Raw genomic sequence first — 19,803 nt, forward strand, 5'->3', positions numbered from 1 at the left:
TATTCATTGCAAGAGGTTAAGCAGAGTGTCATTGACAAAACAGTGAGTACTTTTCATTTGCATGAATGAATGAACTAAAAAGAGCACCTACACTGATGGCAGAAGATAAATAGTTTAAACTACTCATGTGTTTCCAGGCCTTCGTCTCTGCCTAACCTAAGTTTTACAGATGACACACGCAACTCTCGCTTAGAGTTAATTGAACACTGGGGTTTAAGACAACGCAGTTTCTTCAGTGTTATTAATTTATGAAATGAGGCAAACTCATCATCTAAACAACATTTACTGTGATTAGAAGAGTTAGCTGCACAGTGGAGGCTTTTGTCAGACACTGTCAGCACTGTTGATTGCTGTGCTGCACAACAACTTTTGGCAACAGTTTAGTGTGGAAGTTGGGAATGTGCACTGTTTTCTTTTTATCAACCATCACTCTCTTCTCTTGACATTTTTACTGACTGTCACTGACAGTTTCTCCATGTTTTTTAATTACCATTCAATATAAGCTTGTATCAAATGATCTTACATCTAATTTATGCACTGTACAGGCTTTGGTTTCCTGTCAGATAGAAAATGAGAAGCTATTCCAGGAGGTGGATTGGCGTATTTAAATCATTATCCATCCACAATAACCTTCAAGGATTTAGTCAGCTAATTGAAATGCCAGAAAATAACAGTTCAAATGTCAAGCTAACAGATGCTTAAAAGCCACAATACAACATTTCTTGACCACATTAATGAGAAGTCTATTCACATACGTGATTAAATTGTTTTGTCTTACAGACAACATATGAGTATTGTGCATATTTGAAAGTCAAAGGTTGTTTTCTGGATACGCTTATGAGCATTACTGATGTAAACGCCTTTAACAGCATCAGAAAACATTAATACTTAAATTCATACTTAATACTTCAGCATGCAAAGATCTGCCAGTCAATTTTAAAGTGATAGCATGTTAAAATCTTGTGTATTGATCTTTAATGGTGGAGCCACACAGTTTGCATTTGAAGCGCGGATTGTTCCTTTAAGCTCTGCCTTGGTTTGCAAATGTGATGAGTCATCAGATGTGTGGAGCCCATACATTACAGCCAGCCACCGAGCCTGACATACGTGACATTTCCAACTGTAGCATGATGGGAAATTACAAGGGCTGTTGTTCTACTGTGCACTAATCACTCATTCTCTCCTCTCACCCTCCCCTCCTTCTCCAATCTATCCATCTTCCTTCCTCCCACTGTGTGTGTGTGTGTCTCTCTCTCTCTCTCTCTCTCTCTCCCTCTCACGTCTGTAGTCAGATACCGAGTTCTGGGATAAGATGCAGGCAGAGTGGGAAGAGCTCGCTCGGCGGAACTGGCTGACAGAGAACGAGCAGGCACAGATTCCGTCCACTGTCTCGCCACATGAGAAGGTCACTATCACTAAGATGTTACAATCAGCATGTCCAGAAATTTCTCTTGACACTGATGGAGAGGTATACAGCATTGGCAGCTTATGTAACATAAACAATGCATGCCTGTCTAGACTGTAAAATCACTTACCCAACATTTGAAAATAAGTGATATTAAGCATGTTTGCAATCAGATCATCTACTCCATATGGGCTACCTGTGGTATAAGTGTGCAGTTTCCTCCTAATAAAGCTAAATAGCTAATTCATTAGCTTTTTTTATACCAACAAGTCATCCTTAACATGCTACATATCTGGTCATCAACTTTAACTTGTAAGCTTACAGTGTTCAGAAGTTATAGCAATAACAAATGCAATGCAATGCAAATTTATGTAGTACAGTGCTAAAATCTAATAAGATCGTCAATTCCATATGGAGTACCTCTATGAAGTTTCTACTATTTATTGTTCATGAGTTATCATGTTCACAAGAATGTGTCTATAGAGCCACAGATTCACAGACTGATGACATAATGTCCAGTATACAATGTACCACAGTGGTAGGACATAAAAATCCACCGACAGCTCAGTTCAGTACGTAACGAGTTAAATCTAATTTTTTTTGATCTGTAGACAAAAAGTAGAAATGTAAAAATGACAAGTAAGTGGAGTGGGTAACTAACTCGTGCAACGCCGCATAAAACCATAACTTGTCATATTTATATATTTCTATTTGTGTACAGACCAAACTAATGTGATACGAGTTAATTACTGAGCTTTAGAGGCGTTGGTTGGTAGATTTTTATAACTTTGGAAACAGCTAGCTGAGATAGCTAGCTGTTTCCCCCAGTTTCCAGTCTCTATGCTAAGCTAAGCTATTTGTCTCATGACTGTAGCTTCATACTTAACCCACAGACATGAGAGGGGTATCAACTTCTCATCTAACTTACAGCAAAAAAGTCACTGAACATACTTCTCAAGATGTCCAAATATTACTTTAAATCAATTTATTGGATATGAACACTTGACCATCCACTGGAAGTAGAAATATGAAATATAAGCCAACTTCTAAACAGAAATATGCTATGTCGATAAAACACAGACCTGTCTTCCTTATGGTATCCTTTGATTTGAAGCAATCATAGTGCAGTCAGGCTGAAAAACATGACTTCTCAGTCATTCAGACAAAAATGCACCAAAGTGAAGTGCTTGGATAACACAATCTTTACACTTTTTACATTGAATGTACTGAATGATCATTTCTGTGATAAGTGCTGTTTTACATTACTGAATATGTGTATGTGATATAGCATAGAGGTAGCATCAACATTAACAATATATAAAAGGAATGTTTGTGAGTTTCAGAGGACAGAGAGCATATGGCTGAGCTGTATACTTCACCCGTCTGCTGCCCTTCTTATATAAGGAAACCGTACAAGATCAGGCTTCAGGATTGATCCCAGTGCAGAACTAGTTCTTAAAGAAAAGGCTGTTTCAAAGTCATCACGCTCAGAAGCAGGCAACAACACACCAGGGTAATCACAGTTTGAAAATGCAAAGTTTAACATTTAAAGAGAACAGACAAACCCCGGGGATCTCAGCCTCAGGTTTGATGTGAAGCAGAAAAGATCGATTCCTGCTGCTGGAGCGTTGCTTAAATATACAACTGCACAGGACAGTTGCCCTGGTTTGCGTTTGAATATTTAAGAGAGAAACTGACATTGCCACTGTCCCTGTTTTTTGTTATTTTTTTCGCTGACAGGGTTACTACTTCCACACAGATAATCCTTATAAGGACTTGCCTAACGCATTTGAAGAGGGACTAAAGAAGTCCCGAGAGGGAGAATTGCCAAACGCTGTGCTTTTGCTGGAAGCAGCTGTCTTGCAGGACCCTCATGATTCAGAGGTGAATTATACACACATGCACACACTCACATTGTGTTTTTTTCCTTATTCAACCAAAGTTAGCAGTGGAGACACTTGCATTTACAGCTGTGTGTGTATTTACAAAAGGGAAAGAGCCATACACACTTTTATAGCGCAGACGGCCAATAAAACTGCAGTCCTGCACCGTTCAACCAGACTGGAGCAGTTGGGCTTTCAGCACAAACTTGTGGCTACATCTGAGTCCACTTACTCCACCTCATGTTGAGATAAGCTACAGAGGAAGAATGCTTCACTGACCACAGGCTGTGTGAAGCAGATTTAGTAGGTAGCACCCACAGGCTGGACGCTGATTGCCTGTAAAGGGCAAAGACATTTTTTTTTCTTGTTAGATGAGCTGTTTACTGTAGCAAAAATACTCAACTCACTTGCTCATACTCTTGATGAGAATTTCCATTTGCCCAGTGAGCTGAGAAATAGCTCATTCCGCAGGTTCCTTCTCCTTTTTGTATTCTCCCCATTTCAAAAGAAGTGACCTCTTTGCAGGCTGAAAGAGCAAAGCCTTCATACAAAGTACTTTCGGAATCCCCTGGAATATACAGAAATGTGCCAGTTATTCCGAGGAGAGGATTATCCCACGGTGTATGGAACTAATACGATTCCAAAATTCCTCCTAGGGCGCTTAGTGGCTTATTGCCCCACTGTGAAGACCTCTGAATCATTCAGAAATAATTTCGCCCCTCATTTCAAAGAGTGGAACAAAGAAGCATCTATAGAGATTAGCTTCAGAACAGGTTATTAACCATGCCCTTACAGACACAAAATACAAAGGAGGGATCTCAAAATCTCACATTTTGGATTTTGGGTTAGTTACATAATTTTCTGCCCTCCTGTGCTGATCAAGGGTACTTTCAATTTGCTTTTCCCTGATGTGGGTATCAACTGTTCTGATGATCAGCTAACATTGGAGTCATGTTCCAAGCAAAAGTGCCAAACATTTACCTTTTCCAGATTCTCCTTTCTGCCTTTATCTCATTGTAAATTGAACCTCTTTGGGTTCTGCACTGACAAAACACATCATCTTCAGCTTCAGGAAACATTTGTTTGTCATTTTCTGACATTTTATAGACAAAACAACCAAGCAACTGACTGAGAACACTATAATCGGATAAGCTTAGCATACTCATTGTCTTTCAATAAGTGTAGAGCTAAAACTAATGTCCCAAGGTGTCATCTTCACTGCCTTTCTTTGTCCAACCAACAGTCTAAAACCCAAATATTTTTTCAGTGTAAAAAAAGACGATAAATCAATTATAAAAAATAGCCCCTGATTTATGTTGATGGAATAATCGTTCAGCTCTAAATAAATGAGGACTCCAAACCAAAATTATCACTTTGCTTTTTTTAAAGAGATAAAGCGATATGCAAGTAAATCATCTCTGAAATTGAAAAAAATAAATGGCTTTCTATTGTTTGGGTGATTGAATGCAGTATATGAGAGTATCTAAAGGACACAATTTTTAATAACAATTGCATTTTCTCTTGTTTGACCTAATGAAAGTTTTACATTCTGTGGAGTTCTGTTTATATTCACTGTAGCTCCTCTGCTGCAATCTGTCTGAAACACTGGCTCCGAGTTGGATCCCACTCTTTGCGCCTGACAGACGATATAGAGACACTGTAACTGTGTTTCAGCCCCTTGAGAATACCCGGTACGGAGTCTAGGTTTCCACTTCGCTGTTTACCGCTACCTGTGTTTTGCTTCCCTGCAGGCTTGGCAAGTGCTGGGGACCACCCAGGCTGAAAATGAGAACGAGCAGGCAGCAATTGTCTCCCTCCAGAGGTAGGGAGAAACAACTGCATCAGATTCCCATTTACAATCAAAAATCGTTGTCGGACATAGAGGAGCTGTCAGCTGTTACAGCTTGGGGACACCATATGTTTGCACAAGTGGGACTCAATGGAAATGTCATGTTAAAACATGAAGCCCAGTGTATGAAATTTGCCTCACGCCTTGTGACAGCAGTCTATTAAGCAAGAACAAAAACAAAGGAAAAGCTTGATTTTGATGTAAAGATTTATGATATCTACAGCCCTGAGAAGAACATCACCACCATCATCCTTCAGTGTTACCAAAGTTCATAAGCCAGAAATTGGAAGGAAAACTTCTGCGATTTTTATTCCTAAAATAGAGGCACTTCACATGGATGGTGATTGCACAGAGCTAGGGTATGATGGGAGGTGGCCCACTTTCATTCATAACACTGCTGAGGCCAGGAATTGCACCTATCTAAGAGTGTGAACACTGCAAACACAAGACACAGCCATTCAGAGAAAACATCCTTCCTTTTCTACGTGTGACATGAACCACCCATTTTGTGAAATAAAACATTTCACCGCTGTTCTAAATAAATGAGATTACAAAGAATGTAAATAATTTATTTTCAATCCCTGAAAGAATCTTACTTAAACCAACAGATTTATGCATATTCTGAAATACCATTCAGATCTTTGCATGATTTATATTTTACCTTGCTTATTATGTAATAGCTCCATCTGTGAGGGGAGTGTTTGGATATGAAAGTGAGATATTAGAAGTTTACCTGGCATTCGTCCTGTTGTTGTTGTTTCACTGGCACCGTTTCAGATGGCAAGCATCATGTTACAATACTGCTGCATTCTGTTTTTTTTTTTTGCCACATAGTATTTGACAGAAAACGTTATACAGTATTGAAGATATAAAGCAAAAATGTTATTTATGTTTATTTTATGTTGTTTTTTTAAAACTGGCAGCCAGGGACAGTCTCAACTCTGAGACAGTCCCTGAAAAACATGGTTGTCTGGTCACTCTGCAAAAAAACATGGATTACTTGACTCTCAATATTTTGCACAAAGAACACATCCTTGCATGCATACAGTGGATCTGTGTAGCCTAAAACAGTGTTTATGTAATTTCACCTTCAGCACACTGCAGCGGGGGGCTGAAATAATTTGGTTTGTCTGAGATTACAAGGGTTTTAAGGAAGTTGGCGCATCAGCTGTAGCAAATCTGTCTTGAAAATTATCTTGATGAAAGCTAAATCCTGTTTTGGCCTCTCTCCTCCCTTAACTAATCCAAGTTGTTCATCCAACACAGTGCTGCTCTTCTGCCCTTTTCAATTACAAAGGACAGCGTAGATCTTAGTGGCAGTCGTCCACATGATATAACTGGTGATATAACTCAATCACCAAGGGCATTTTTTTCCTAAAGGCGAAACTAATGCAAATTATGGAACCCTGCTGCTAAGGGCAACATGCAAACCTGGTCCAGCAGAGCAGGAGATGAGCAGCTCATCCATCCTAATCCAGAAATCATTAGCCTCCGCCTGATGTTCCTATGCTTTGGCCTGTCCCAATTAATGCCTGTCAAATCTAGATTTCCCTTTGAAGTGCACACCTTACACCGTCTCTCCTCTCCCATGCCCGGGTCCCGTCTCCATCCAGGTGTTTGGAGCTCCACCCTAGCAACCTCGCAGCCCTCATGGCTCTGGCAGTGAGCCTGACCAACACTGGTATGCGCAATGACGCCTGTGAGGCCCTGCTCCGCTGGTTGCGACACAATCCAAAGTACAAGCACCTGCTGAAGGGCAAGACCAACCTGATGGGATCACCAAACTCCCAACGCAGGATGTCACATGCTCCCAATATGGGCAGACATGAAAGGTAGGGTATTTAGACTGAACTACTCAGTTTACTATGATGCAAGACATAGAAACACAGAAGCCACCCTCTCATTTAAGAAGCTGAAATCAGTGTTTGGGTTTTTTTCACAAGTTTTGCTTGAAAAATGGCTGAAACGATAATCGATTATCAAAATAGTTGCTGATTTTTATTATTATTCCACCAAAGATTAATCAAACAATCTTTTCAACTCCAGTGGGCAACGTTGCAAATCAATAAGTGGGACTGATCTATGGCAATATTAGATTTCTATTGAAACACTAAGTATGCCACTATGATCAGGTATCTAAATCAGTGTATAGGTATTATATCATGAAATTGATTTTTGTGATATAACATTTCATATACCTCCTCTACTTGAAAGCTGTAGCACAGCTGGCTTTACCCTCAGGCACTGACAGAGTGAGTCAATGATACTCTAAGGTCATCAGTGTAAAATCTAAAACAATATCTGTGTTGTCCATGTATTAATACTAGAAAAGGTGATGATATAAATGTCAAAACTATCAAAGAGAGGATCAATAATCTGTAGCAGTTACATTTAGATGCAGGAGCCATCTGAGGATTTTAAACTGAATTCCAGCTTTTTCTAACAACTCTGACTTACTGATTACGTGACAAAGATGCATATGATACATCCTTTGCTGCATCTTGCACATTCAAAAACAAGATCTCTACCAGCAGACTCATTTGTTTTACTTAAATTACTATTACACTGTCAGGGAGACCAAAAACTTATTTCAAGGTCTCTCAAGCACAGCTGGTATTGGTCTAATTTTACAGGCTAGACAGCATACATGTATCCATCTTGTAACAACCCTTACTGCTGTAGGTGGCAGACCGTCTGTTATATCTTAAGCCATAAAAATGAGGTTGTTAGGTATATCAGATTGAGAAGGCCTAACTCCTCTCCCCAGGTAAAGCAGCACTTTATCAAATCATTAATCGTCTGGTCAATGTGAAGGGATAAAGGTACATCCCAATACCTGTGATCTCCCATTTAATCGGTGCGATAGCCATCTTTTAATTTCTACTGCTCACTCCATCCCTCTCTCTTTGGCCTCATTATACACTCTTCTCTGCACTTTTCTCTCCTCCATTTATCATTTGCTTTCCCTCCCTCTGTTGTGGCCGCCCTAATGGGAACATAACACAAAGGGCAATCCATATCTTTACCCATAAGCTAAGGACCAAATGTCCACTGAGGCAGAAGTAGCAGTCTGTCTGTAATCTTTCACTTTTGTGCAGAGGTTCTCAAACTGTGAGAATTCAGCCTTTATAGAGGGACGTAGAGATCGCAGGAGCTCAGGCATGACAGTGAAGAGAAATGTTTAGTAGGACTTCAGCTGGATGAATGCAAACACTGTGTGACCAGTGAACAAGCAAGAGCACTCTGATGCGAGGCTTCTGACATTCAGGTTAATGACATTCATTCAGATTGAACAGACCAACATGTAAAGCACAAGACGGACGGACGAACACTCAAGTCTAAACCAAAAACTGATGAAGTCTAATGTATGTCCCTGTCAAGCTCACAGTCAACACAGCTACAGTATGTGCTGAATCAGAACCTCATGATAAACAAGAACCATTTAGTTCATAATGTTATTTTCAGCTTATTGTTAGTTATTTGTTGTTAGTTGGGGGGAAAAAAAATTAATTGAGGAGGCCTGACAGAAAAAGGTTTGAGAAACACTGCTTTAGTGGAAATCAAGAAAATAACGGCCATAACACAACAAAGTGACTCAAGCACAAATACATGTCATTAAATACTTAATGAAAAAGAGGAATAAAATACAAAGTCTGTACTGAATGTACAATGGTTTACAATAATCCAAGACACTAAACTACTATTTCTAACAACTCAGAGGACTTAATTTATGTAAATGGGACAGTAACCCACTGCTTCAATACCACTGGTCCTTCTTTCACACAACTCTCTCTGCATTTTTCCTTACTCTCATTTCTCCCATTTATTCTTCCCTCACTTTATCACTCCTTTACACTCTTGTCAATCTCTTCCTTTCTCCCTCCCTCTCTCTCATTTTCTTACACTGTGAGTAAAAGTTGACATGCAGTACAGTGCACATCATAGCACTGCAATCTTAAGAGCGCTCACTCAGCAGCCTTAAGTCACACTAATCCTTATCTCTGTGTGTGTGTGTGTGTGTGTGTGTGTGTGTGTGTGTGTGTGTGTGTGTGTGTGTGTGTGTGTGTCCACAGCTCCCTGTTACCCGAGGCCAAGGAGCTCTTCCTGGAAGCAGTTCAGCACAACTCAGACATCATCGACCCCGATTTGCAGACGGGCCTCGGGGTGCTTTACAACCTCAGCGGAGAGTTCAACAAAGCTGTGGAGGCCTTTAATACGGCCCTGTCCGTGCGGCCCGAGGTAGAAACACCCACCCACCCACACACACACACACACACACTGACACACACACACACACACACACACACACACACACACACACACACACACACACACACACACACACACCCCCACACACACACACACACACACACCCATCCACCCACCCACACACCTTGACAGAAACATGCAGATAAGACAGAGTGGAGCTGTAGTTAAACGCTTGTCAGGAGCATAGATGCTCTGGTGGAAGAAACAATCTTATTGGTCAACTCAAGTCTCAGTGGGTTTAGCCAAGAAAGACCAGAAACATGAAAGGCAATAAACTTAGTTAAGTTACTTGCATCTTAAATCAAAATGGAAATGACAACTACCCTGCTGACTGTAAGCTAAGGCCAAACGATATTCAAAAAAATCATATTGTTATAGTTTGAGAGATTTTACAATTGTGATGAGTCACAATTTTAGTGGTAAAGGTAATTTTTGCATTTCATTTTTACTGAAATAAAATATAACTATGATTTTTTGCTGGGGCCTGTACCAAACAAGCATGTTCCCTTATGTCTGGGGAACATGATATGTAGGCCGGGGCATCTCTGTAGCACCATAGGGCTTCATTTATGATGGTATGCTGTGACCCATTTTACCTTTATCGAAAGCAGCTCCTGTGAATTGGATAATGCACTTTGGAAATTACACATTTCGATAATATTTTCGATTAATTGTTCAGCAGTAAGCTGTGATTGGTGAATACATGGGATGCACTGGTTTCCTTTCAGAGACAACATGTCTGACAGCTGGTTGACTCCAGCTGGCACTGCATTGTGCCAAAAATATAAACTCTGGGCCTTTCATTAAACAGTAGTTGTGGCTGATCAGAGGCTCATTCAGATATTCAAAGAAGATACGTTTAACAAAATTGTTCCGGTTTATCGTCACCTTGTAGGAAGCCAGTGATGCTTGTTGTTTAAATATTGCTGGGGACCCTTGATAGGCGGCTATATTTTACAGGGAGGCATGTGCAGATATGAACATTTCATAGTGTTATCTCAATAACTGCTGAAATAAAACTTCATCTTTGTGTGACTCTAGAGGCAAACTTATTCACTTCTTTCCTTTTGCCCATGCGAACTGTGAATTATTGTAACAATGATAGTAAGATACTGAAACTACACAATGCATTGTCAATATATTTTCAAATGAATGTTACAGCTGTATAATAATTTGTAACTTTCCCTTGAATACCGATCCATGATCCCATGTGTGTCTTAGAAGGTCAGCACATTATCTGGTGTTTGCTGCTGCATTTTGTTTATGTTGAGAAACGCATACAATGATCTGCTAAAGCATCTTCACACACAGACATACAAACACCACATAGAGCGCACACATACTATAAAAACCATGATCTGTCACACACCACATGTTCCCATGCAAACACATTTGGCAGACATGAAGCCCTTAAGCAAGTACACATCCTTAGAGACGACGGAGCCACAAATGCCGAGGGAGAGCTCATGCAAACAGATGCACTGAGGCACATCAAACTGTCACACCAATATGTGAAGCGAGGAGCTGCCAAATCTGGCCTCATGAACTCTAAACTGGTACATGCTCACTCATGATGCAGCACAAGAGCAGAGCAAGATCCAGTCCACACACATGCACACACATTTACACAGAAAACTAAAAACAGACTGAGACACATATTTCATACACTGGAGTGCACGCATACGCAACAAACAAAACAAGCAAGCACACAAATACAACCACAAACCTTCCTTCCATCCTTCATCTTTCCTTCATGCAAATCAGTCCCTGTCCTCCCAGCACTGTCCCAAGTCGGCACGAATATTACTCACTGTTAAATCCAACCTCCCACATTTGACTTGGTAATATCTGCTCCCCTGCTTGAAAAATAGCTCCGAACCCAAAGGGAGATAATTATATCCCGCTGCTAAGCTTAGCCAGAGATGAAGGACCCCTATACTGTAGCAGACCATGACCTCTGTATGTGCCTGTCTACCTGCAGGTGGGAAACAACGGCAAGGACACCCTGTGTGGTGTAACTCAGCTCTCCTCAAATTACCCTTGTTAGGTGACTATATAGCAGGGAGCTGCGCCATGCATTTAAAACACTTTATTGTTGTCTGTGCCTCAACAAAAAAAAACAAAGCGAATTATAGCTTTCTGCTCTAACGCTGCTTTGTCATGCTGTCACTGAAGATACAAGGCTGAGTGTTGTGTAGCAGCTCAGATTATTCAGCTCTATTTCACTTGTACTTGACTGTTAAAGACACTGTCAGTTACTTCTGCAGGCCTTTGAAGCATGGGAAGCATTTAACACTAATAGATAACTGAAGAGATGCTGCTGATGAGTTTTAATTCAGGCTAAATTAGGAACTCTCCAGTGTGTTCACTAATTAAAGACATCCAGAAATAAACAGACAAGCCGCATTATTTGGGCTGACAGTATGTGACAACACACATCACAGTTAACCTCACTAAAAACAAATCTCTTATCCTCGCCCTCTGACATTCCATAATCCTCCAACCCACCACCCCAACTCCATCCAGGACTACTTGTTGTGGAATCGCCTGGGAGCCACGCTGGCAAATGGGGACCGGAGCGAGGAGGCGGTGGAGGCTTACACGCGAGCCCTAGAGCTGCAGCCGGGGTTTATCAGGTCCCGCTACAACCTGGGCATCAGCTGTATTAACCTGGGGGCACACAGGTGAGTGACCTGGGGGTGTAGGAGAGTGCGACAAAGTTTCTACTCTGGAGTAAAATCACTTGAAAAGAAAAGCCCAGAGAGTGAAAAGAACAAATAAAGTGAGACTATGTACAGAGTTGATACTTGGAATCAATACACTCTGATTATGCCATGCCCCACAAGTCTACACCAAACCCAGCACAACACAGGCTGGGGAGAGATGATTAAAAAGTAACACCACATTAGGTACAAGCCAGACATCAGCTTAAATGTGGAATCTCTTTTTGCAGGCTCAGCACCAGCTGCCATGTGTCTACTTCCCAACAACACACTTCCAAAGAATTTACAATCTAGTGAAGTGAGCATGCATAGATCTAAACTCAACTATGCAGCAAAACATACAAAATTAGGGCTGATAGAAAAATATTTTCATTAATAAATCTGCCTATTATTTTCTCAATAAAATCAAGTATTTGTTTGGAAACCATAAACTAATAAAACTGTTGATTATTATTTTTCTGTCATTCCACTCTCTACTCTTTCCACTCTAATCTAAAAATCACAAAATCTGTGACCTGCAGCAAACAATCTCTTCTTAGTAATTGTTAACTAGTGTGATGAGCTGATGGCTATCAGCACATACAGAAAAGCTTAGTAATGAGTAATGTCAGAGCTGATATTGAGTGAAATATTAATCCACTGCTTGACTGTATATAAAAAAAAAAAAGTGTAGAGAAAATGTGAATCTGTTTAATGTATGTAACAAAAGTCTGCTGAGCATCCCGGGAAGCCAATATTATATAGAAATTATTATTAGCAAAAACCTATAAGGAAATATGAAGCAAAACCAATTCAACCAATAGCATTCATGATGAGTATTCATATTCCACAACTACCAAAGTCAACAGCATGACAAAATCATTATGCATCTGCCAGAAAACAACAAGCTTGGCCAGTAAAAGAAATCAATTCATATGTGCCAACATTCCGACCACTGAGATTTCACTTAGAGCCCAGTAGTATCTCTTCCTCATGACTGTCCCAGATTTGAATTTAAGTGTCCTTACTGAGTATATAATGTGGATACATTATTTGGTAAAACTAGTGGTAGGTGCCAATGCAAATAGTGCATAGTGTGTAATTCCGGTAGCCAGGACATAGTCAGGCCCGAGCAACAAAACCATCACGCAGCCAAGCTCACAAACTGAACAGAAGATAGTATGAAGGTATTATTCAGCATATTAGCACAACAAACAGCAAATACTTAGCTTGGTCGACGAGAAGCGGTGGACCTCAGCATGCCAGTGGAGAGTAGCTCATCCTAGAAGAGTTATTTCCAGTATAGAGACGGAAAGGACAAGAAAATACCGTGAAACCGAGTTGAAGTTACGGTTAAAGCTAACAGTCGACGAACTGGTGTCTCTGTTGAGACAAAAACATGATTACATCTTCTCAAGCTTCCCTAAATCGACACGACAGGACCATTAGGAGGTGAGTTAATTGCACGGAAGCAACAACATTAGCAAAAGACATCCGGTGGTCTGGTAATCACGGGGTTGGCGGATCGGTTCCCCCGCTGCTCCCGTACGTAGGCCAAAGTGTCCATGGCCTGCACCGTGTGTTGGAAATTAGCTATTAAGGAATTACTAACATGTTTTGTTGATTTTTTTTAAGTAAATGCAAGGCCTGCAGCAAACAGATATAAAAGATTTGAATTTCTTCAAATGTTAATTCACTGCTACTTTTATTTTGTCAACTTAAAACATTTAATTGTGGCATGAGCAAACGTTTGACCTCCCTAAACCTCTTTGCCAATTGTGAAGCATGAGGGTTGAAAATATTCCTCTTTGCGGTTGTGTGGCAGCAAGTGGCACAGGAGGCATTGCACTGATAGAAGGAATAATTGATTCCACCAAATATGCCAATTCCCTGCAGTCAGTCAAGAAAGTAAGAAGTGGCTGGCTTCATCAACAGGACAATCATCCTGATCAGACCTCAAGATCCACCATGAACTACTTCAATGGCCCTCACAGTACAGAAAAGTTCATCTGTGCATCCCTACAAAATAGGTCGTGCTAGAAGTTTGGTGATGTTGTGTTAACTCTGTCACAGAACCATGTTTACACTGTTTATTCAAGGGACTTATTCAAACTCTTATAATTCTCTATAGATCTGTTCATCCTCTAAACCAAACTGCACTTATTGTTGCTTCCCCAGAGAGGCAGCCAGTAACTTCCTGACCGCCTTAAGCCTTCAGAGGAAAAGCCGGAGCCGCCAACAGTCGCATGAGGTGATGTCCGGAAACATCTGGGCTGCTCTGAGGATAGCTCTATCCATGATGGACCAGCCTGAACTCTTCCAGGCTGCAAACATTGGCGACCTGGATCTTCTCATGCGGGCCTTCAACCTAGACATTTGAGGAATGGGAGGTAGTGGTGATAGCATCTCCCCCCTTCACTTACTCTTCAGTTTCTACCCAACAGCCAAAAGCCCAAAGTGCACACGTCAGAAAAGGTCGGATCTGATGTTAGAGACAATAGTGTGGTTTTTATGCACGTCCAAATTAACTGCAGTCGTCAAAGTTGTTATATTTTTTCGCCCAAGTACCTTGGAGCAGTTCTGAAGACAGGTTCTTCCAAGTGCTTGAAGTGACTTCTTTGTGATGGATTTGCACTGCAATTTGTGATTTCCCTGAAGAGCACAAGGACAGGCAAAGATTGTACAAGCAATGCCTTAGAGAACACATCAATTAAAAACTGACTCATCCAGTGGAACAGAGCTGAGCCAGGAGAGACGGGCAGACAGACAGTTTGAGAATCTCACAGAGGAACTCTCACATGCTGTTTGCCGAGAAAAAAAAAAGAGGTTTTGAGAAAGAAAAAAAAAAAAAAAGACGCTATCCAATTACTCTCAACGACTCAAACCTGTCTCACTCTCCTGAAGGATGGATTTAGTGAGCAAATGATAAAGACTGCAACATATGACCTGGAAATTCTGTCCCTGGCTTGTTTTCATCCTCTTTCAATGGAAGATAATGATACTGCATGAATAAGCATTTTCATGAATGGATTATTATTGTTTAAAATTAACATAACTTTTAGAAATTGTCCCTTTGCACTTCAGACAAACACATAACCTCCTCAACCCAAGTGGAATGTGCAAGCCAGGTTGTAAAGCCTTACTCAAATGCATGCGAACAACAATATTTATTTATACTATTTTTATGGCAACAAAACACTAAGCCATTTTCAGACTGGTTTCAATTTCTTTAAATAACTGCCGTCTTCTGGACTTGAAAGCTTTCTGAGCCATTAATTTTAGTTTGTATTTTTTTTAGGTTTATTTTTTTTGGTCTTGGCTCTGAGCTTCTCTTTGTTCCCTTTATGCTGAGTGGTTGGAGAAATACACTCGAAAGCTGGGCAGCAATGATCTGTAAAACCTTCATTAGTGTGGAAACTTTATAACGTAACGATATGAGGTCTGAAAATATCTCTTTTAACTTGTGGGATGACTCTAGAAGCTCTCGCATTTGATGTAAGCATCATACTGTAATTTTCCCAACTGTATTCATTTCAATACAGTATAATAACTTTACAGGTAAAAGATGTGAAGCTGCAAGCCAAGACCCACGACTACAGCTTAGGGTATTTCCTAATGCAGTCATTTTGTATCTTTGCTGCACCTCCACGGGCAGTGAAGCTCATACATTTAATTAAATGAGTTCGCCTCAGCCATCATGCATGATTTAAATATTTATGTAATCTTTGGGCAGACTGCCGCACATATTTGAAAAACTATTTATTTTACCACCTGTAAACTGATCATCCAAAACATGAGATCATCATGCATCTACAGAAAACATGATTGTATGAAATGCAGCGATTCTCCTGTTCCAGATAAATCTTCTGCACCGCCTCAGAGGCAGAGCTTTTTTCTTCAAACATGCTTTTTAGCTGACAGCTTCTATTTCGTCACTGTTGGTAGTTTGAAAGTCACTCTGTGAAGTGAACATCACATTCTTCGCCGTGCAATATAGTAAATGATAGATAATCTGCTGTACTGTATAGCTCAGCACCTTGGTGTTTAACAGGCGTGTCCACAGTCTGGGTGTGCTGTAGAAAGCTGTTTTTATCCTCAGATCCTATGCAAAAGGTCGTGTTTTATGTTGCCGTTTGGAAATTGTCAGTTTGTCCTCGTCTGCCTCCGTAGACCAAAAGAAAGTGGTGATTCTGTGCTTTGAAAGGACACTATCAGGGGGAACCAGAGACCAGTATGAGAACCATTCATCAACTAAACTGTACAACTTTGATGGTCACGGTCTGTATAAGAGGAAGTGTTTCATTAGGAAACTGGGGGAGAACAAAAACAAGTGTTCTTTTTCAAGAGAGACACATTGTCAGTGGTTCTGGGAAGAAAAAAAAAAAGAGATGCACACACACACCATCCACCTAAAGTGTAGCCTTCATGTTTTATAACCCTGTGGTGTAGCGATATGTCTTTGACCTCAGTTGCACCCAGTGAAACCACTGCCATACATCAAGCTTTGCTATCAGATACAGGTTTTACTTCACTTGTCCACTGCATATATTCTCTTTGAAATTCACCTTAGATGCACTTTGAGAAGAAAAATCTCCTTTTTATGTGTACAACTAGAAAACTTTTAACTGTTTTTGAACCAGTTATGTTAAAATGTTATTCCACTAAGACTCAAACATAACCAGTAATGACATTTAAAGCTGAAACAGACGAGTAGCTGCTGTAGTCAGATACTTAAAAAAAAATGTTGGCACAGAGTCTCTGTGGCCAACCATGATGTTTAATAGATCAAGGAGGCGGAGGAGCCCAGTGAGACACAGCACATATGTGCATGCCACTGGCAATCTACATCAGAGGGAGGCTGACAGTGGCACAATAGTAAAGGCAATGAGGCCAAAGCAGAGGTGGAAGTTTATTCACTGTGTGAGAGATTGGATGATGATAAAAGCAGAAATTGACAGTGCAGCTTTTTACTCAAATGAAATGGGTGTTATCCAGTAGCCAATCAATGGTATTCTGTTGAATATTTCATTATCATTAAATTCTAAATAAGTTATTTTCCGATGTGCTAGCTGCATGGCTCCGTGGAAAGCAATGGTGGACTGTCCACCATTTTGGCATAATGGATTGCCATGCCATGCCCCCCAGTTGGTGAGTCCCTGACCTTTTAGTCCAGCACTGTCATCAAAATTTTAATCTGTCCAGTCTTTGGTTAAAACCAAATGCCTGCCTCAGCTGTACTTTGTGTTTAGTGCTAATTAGCAACTGTTAGCACACTATCACACTGAACTAAGATGGTGACAATGGTAAACATTATATCTGCTAAATATCAGCATGTTAGCGTTGTCATGGTGAGCATGTTAGCATGCCTACATTAGCACCGCTGTGTCAAAGTACAGAGTCACAGAGCCACTAGCATGGCTGTAGTAGACTGTAGTCTTGTTTGTATCTATGTTATAGCTGCACAGCCACATCTGCTTTAGCCAAGTGTTTCTGTTGACGTCCACCACTGTCACTTCTGGTGTATGTGCTTAATGCTGCCGGATGATGAACACTGTCCCACAGGAACTTCATTTGTACCAGATCAGAGTCTTAGCACATCCAAAGCAAGTCTCCGTCAACTTTTCTTTCCATAAATCATAAACCCAATTTACTTGTAATGGTTCCTTGAGAGATTTTTGAGAAACTTCGGGAGTTATTCTTCAGGCCAGTATTGTTCCATTTAAAAAATAGAAAATAAAAAATATGAACAGATATTCTGTCCCTGGTCCTCCCAGCTGTCTCCTGTGTCAACAATGAACTGTAGAAACTCAAATCATGATGTCTGGTAAATTGTGATTTCCAAATCAACCCTAGTTTTCTTATGAGGTTGTAGGCCTTCGCTTTTTTGCATTTCAAGATACTGTAGTTGTGTTGAAAATGAAAAACGTATTTTTTTAAAGAAACCTTAAATTGCTGGCTTAAATTCTAAACCTCTACTGTGTACGTCATACTGCAGTGCATTGAGATAGGATGCCTGGTGACAGTTTTGTTTTTGTAGAACCTACTACTGTACCTTCTCAGGTGAACTGACCTAGCTTAACGCATGCTCCTGAGGAACAGACTGAGGTTGATCGCATGCTAGATCCTCTACATGTTTTTGTTTGTTTGTTTTTTTGTTTTTTTTTTTGAATGCTGTTCTCATTTGTATGCATGAAATACATGGAAGTGCTTTCTTTCTCCCCCCACTGACGTATAAAAATGAAATATATTATGAAGTTTCCTTACAATATTTCTACAATACACTTTTAAAACCTGCAACCTTGACAAAAAGCGATGTATATATTCAGTATATATTCTACACAAGATGCTTTTTCTTGCATAGAACGAGTGAGTGTGCAAGGCTCAAGCAGAGAAATGAGAGAAATGGTGAAAGCACTTAATCTCTTCCAAACATACTTGAGCTTAAATACTGGTACATTGCTACAACTGGCTAATCATAGTTATATTCTGTAGAAATTTTGTAATTATGACTTCTACAAATTATAAACGCACTGGTAACCACTGCAATAACCCCAACCTATAAAGCTGTTTTTACCAAATGTTTTTTTAGTGTCGAAACTTTATCATGCTTAACATCTTTATATAAAGACTGTAGGATATGTTGTTCACATTCACAAATACTTATTCAAAGAAATTCATGTTTTCAGTACTTTGCACAGCCCTGTTCATGATGGTTAAATATGGAGACCCAAAGCATTCAAAATTATATACTTATGATCATTGTAATTCATCTCATCATAATATATCATTTCATTTGGCTTCTTTAAAAAAACAGACTTTATTGCAGGTTATTCTTTTGGAAAAGTGATATTTTGAAATAAAACTACTGGAATTAAATAGAAAGGTTATGTTATTGTGAAAAGAAGCAGAATGAAAAAACATTTTTCATTTCAATGATGCTGAGTTTTCAAAATATATTGATTTATTTATGTTTATGTATTTGGTCTGTATTTATTCCTTATTTATTTCATCAAGTTAAATTTAAGACTTTTACTATACACAGTACTTAATCCCTTTTTTAAAATGACGCTGGTTAAAGTATGATAGCAAATCATAAGGAACAATATGGCCAAGAATTATTTATTACTAGCAGTAGTTGTTTTTTGTTTATTTGCAGAGATTGAGTTCAATGCTTTTTAAGACTTTTCAAGACCTGCAGATACTCTGTATTTATGTACTCAAATTTAAACTCTTTGGTATTCCATATGTATAATTTTCTGCATTTTACTATTGACAATTTACAGATGTGTTCAGTCCTCTTACACACATATAAGCCTTTATAAAATGTTAATTACGGCTTCGTTGGTTGGGGTTCATGAAGGTTATCAGTACATGTTGTGTACATTTCTTTTTTGACTCCTTTAATTCAACATGTGTACAAAGACAGTTTCTTCTGGTTTATTTATCGCATCAGATGTATGAATAAAATGATATTTTGATGAATGAACTTAGAAATTATATACTTTATATACAGTAAGTCATTTATTCAAATACCTATTATAATGCATATTACTCCCTGTATAATCACAAGGAAAGCATTAGCACCTTTGAAACATACAATATGAAAGTAAACTTTTAAAATAAACTGTTGTTATATATTCTATGCTCTTGTGTCTTATTTTTCTAAAACAAAAGTCAACACTTGAACTGCAGTTT

At 39.5% G+C, this 19,803-nt stretch overlaps 1 protein-coding gene across 4 annotated transcripts in view; it reads left to right on the top strand.

Annotated features, from left to right (window-relative positions):
- Nucleotides 1–19,750, top strand: part of pex5la (peroxisomal biogenesis factor 5-like a) — a 93,789-nt gene extending 74,039 nt beyond the window's left edge. For all 4 annotated transcript variants that reach the window (XM_056377980.1, XM_056377982.1, XM_056377981.1 and 1 more), the window contains 7 exons: nucleotides 1,289–1,405; nucleotides 3,146–3,289; nucleotides 5,040–5,110; nucleotides 6,751–6,969; nucleotides 9,211–9,376; nucleotides 11,933–12,090; nucleotides 14,287–19,750. In XM_056377980.1, coding sequence (XP_056233955.1) covers nucleotides 1,289–1,405; nucleotides 3,146–3,289; nucleotides 5,040–5,110; nucleotides 6,751–6,969; nucleotides 9,211–9,376; nucleotides 11,933–12,090; nucleotides 14,287–14,488 — 1,077 coding nt within the window. In that variant the 3' untranslated portion in view covers nucleotides 14,489–19,750. The remainder of the gene's footprint in view (nucleotides 1–1,288; nucleotides 1,406–3,145; nucleotides 3,290–5,039; nucleotides 5,111–6,750; nucleotides 6,970–9,210; nucleotides 9,377–11,932; nucleotides 12,091–14,286) is intronic.
- The last annotated feature ends 53 nt before the right edge of the window (nucleotides 19,751–19,803 follow it).

The sequence above is a fragment of the Seriola aureovittata genome, chromosome 6 (genome assembly GCF_021018895.1).
Source record: "Seriola aureovittata isolate HTS-2021-v1 ecotype China chromosome 6, ASM2101889v1, whole genome shotgun sequence".
In the NCBI taxonomy this organism is placed as follows: domain Eukaryota; kingdom Metazoa; phylum Chordata; class Actinopteri; order Carangiformes; family Carangidae; genus Seriola; species Seriola aureovittata.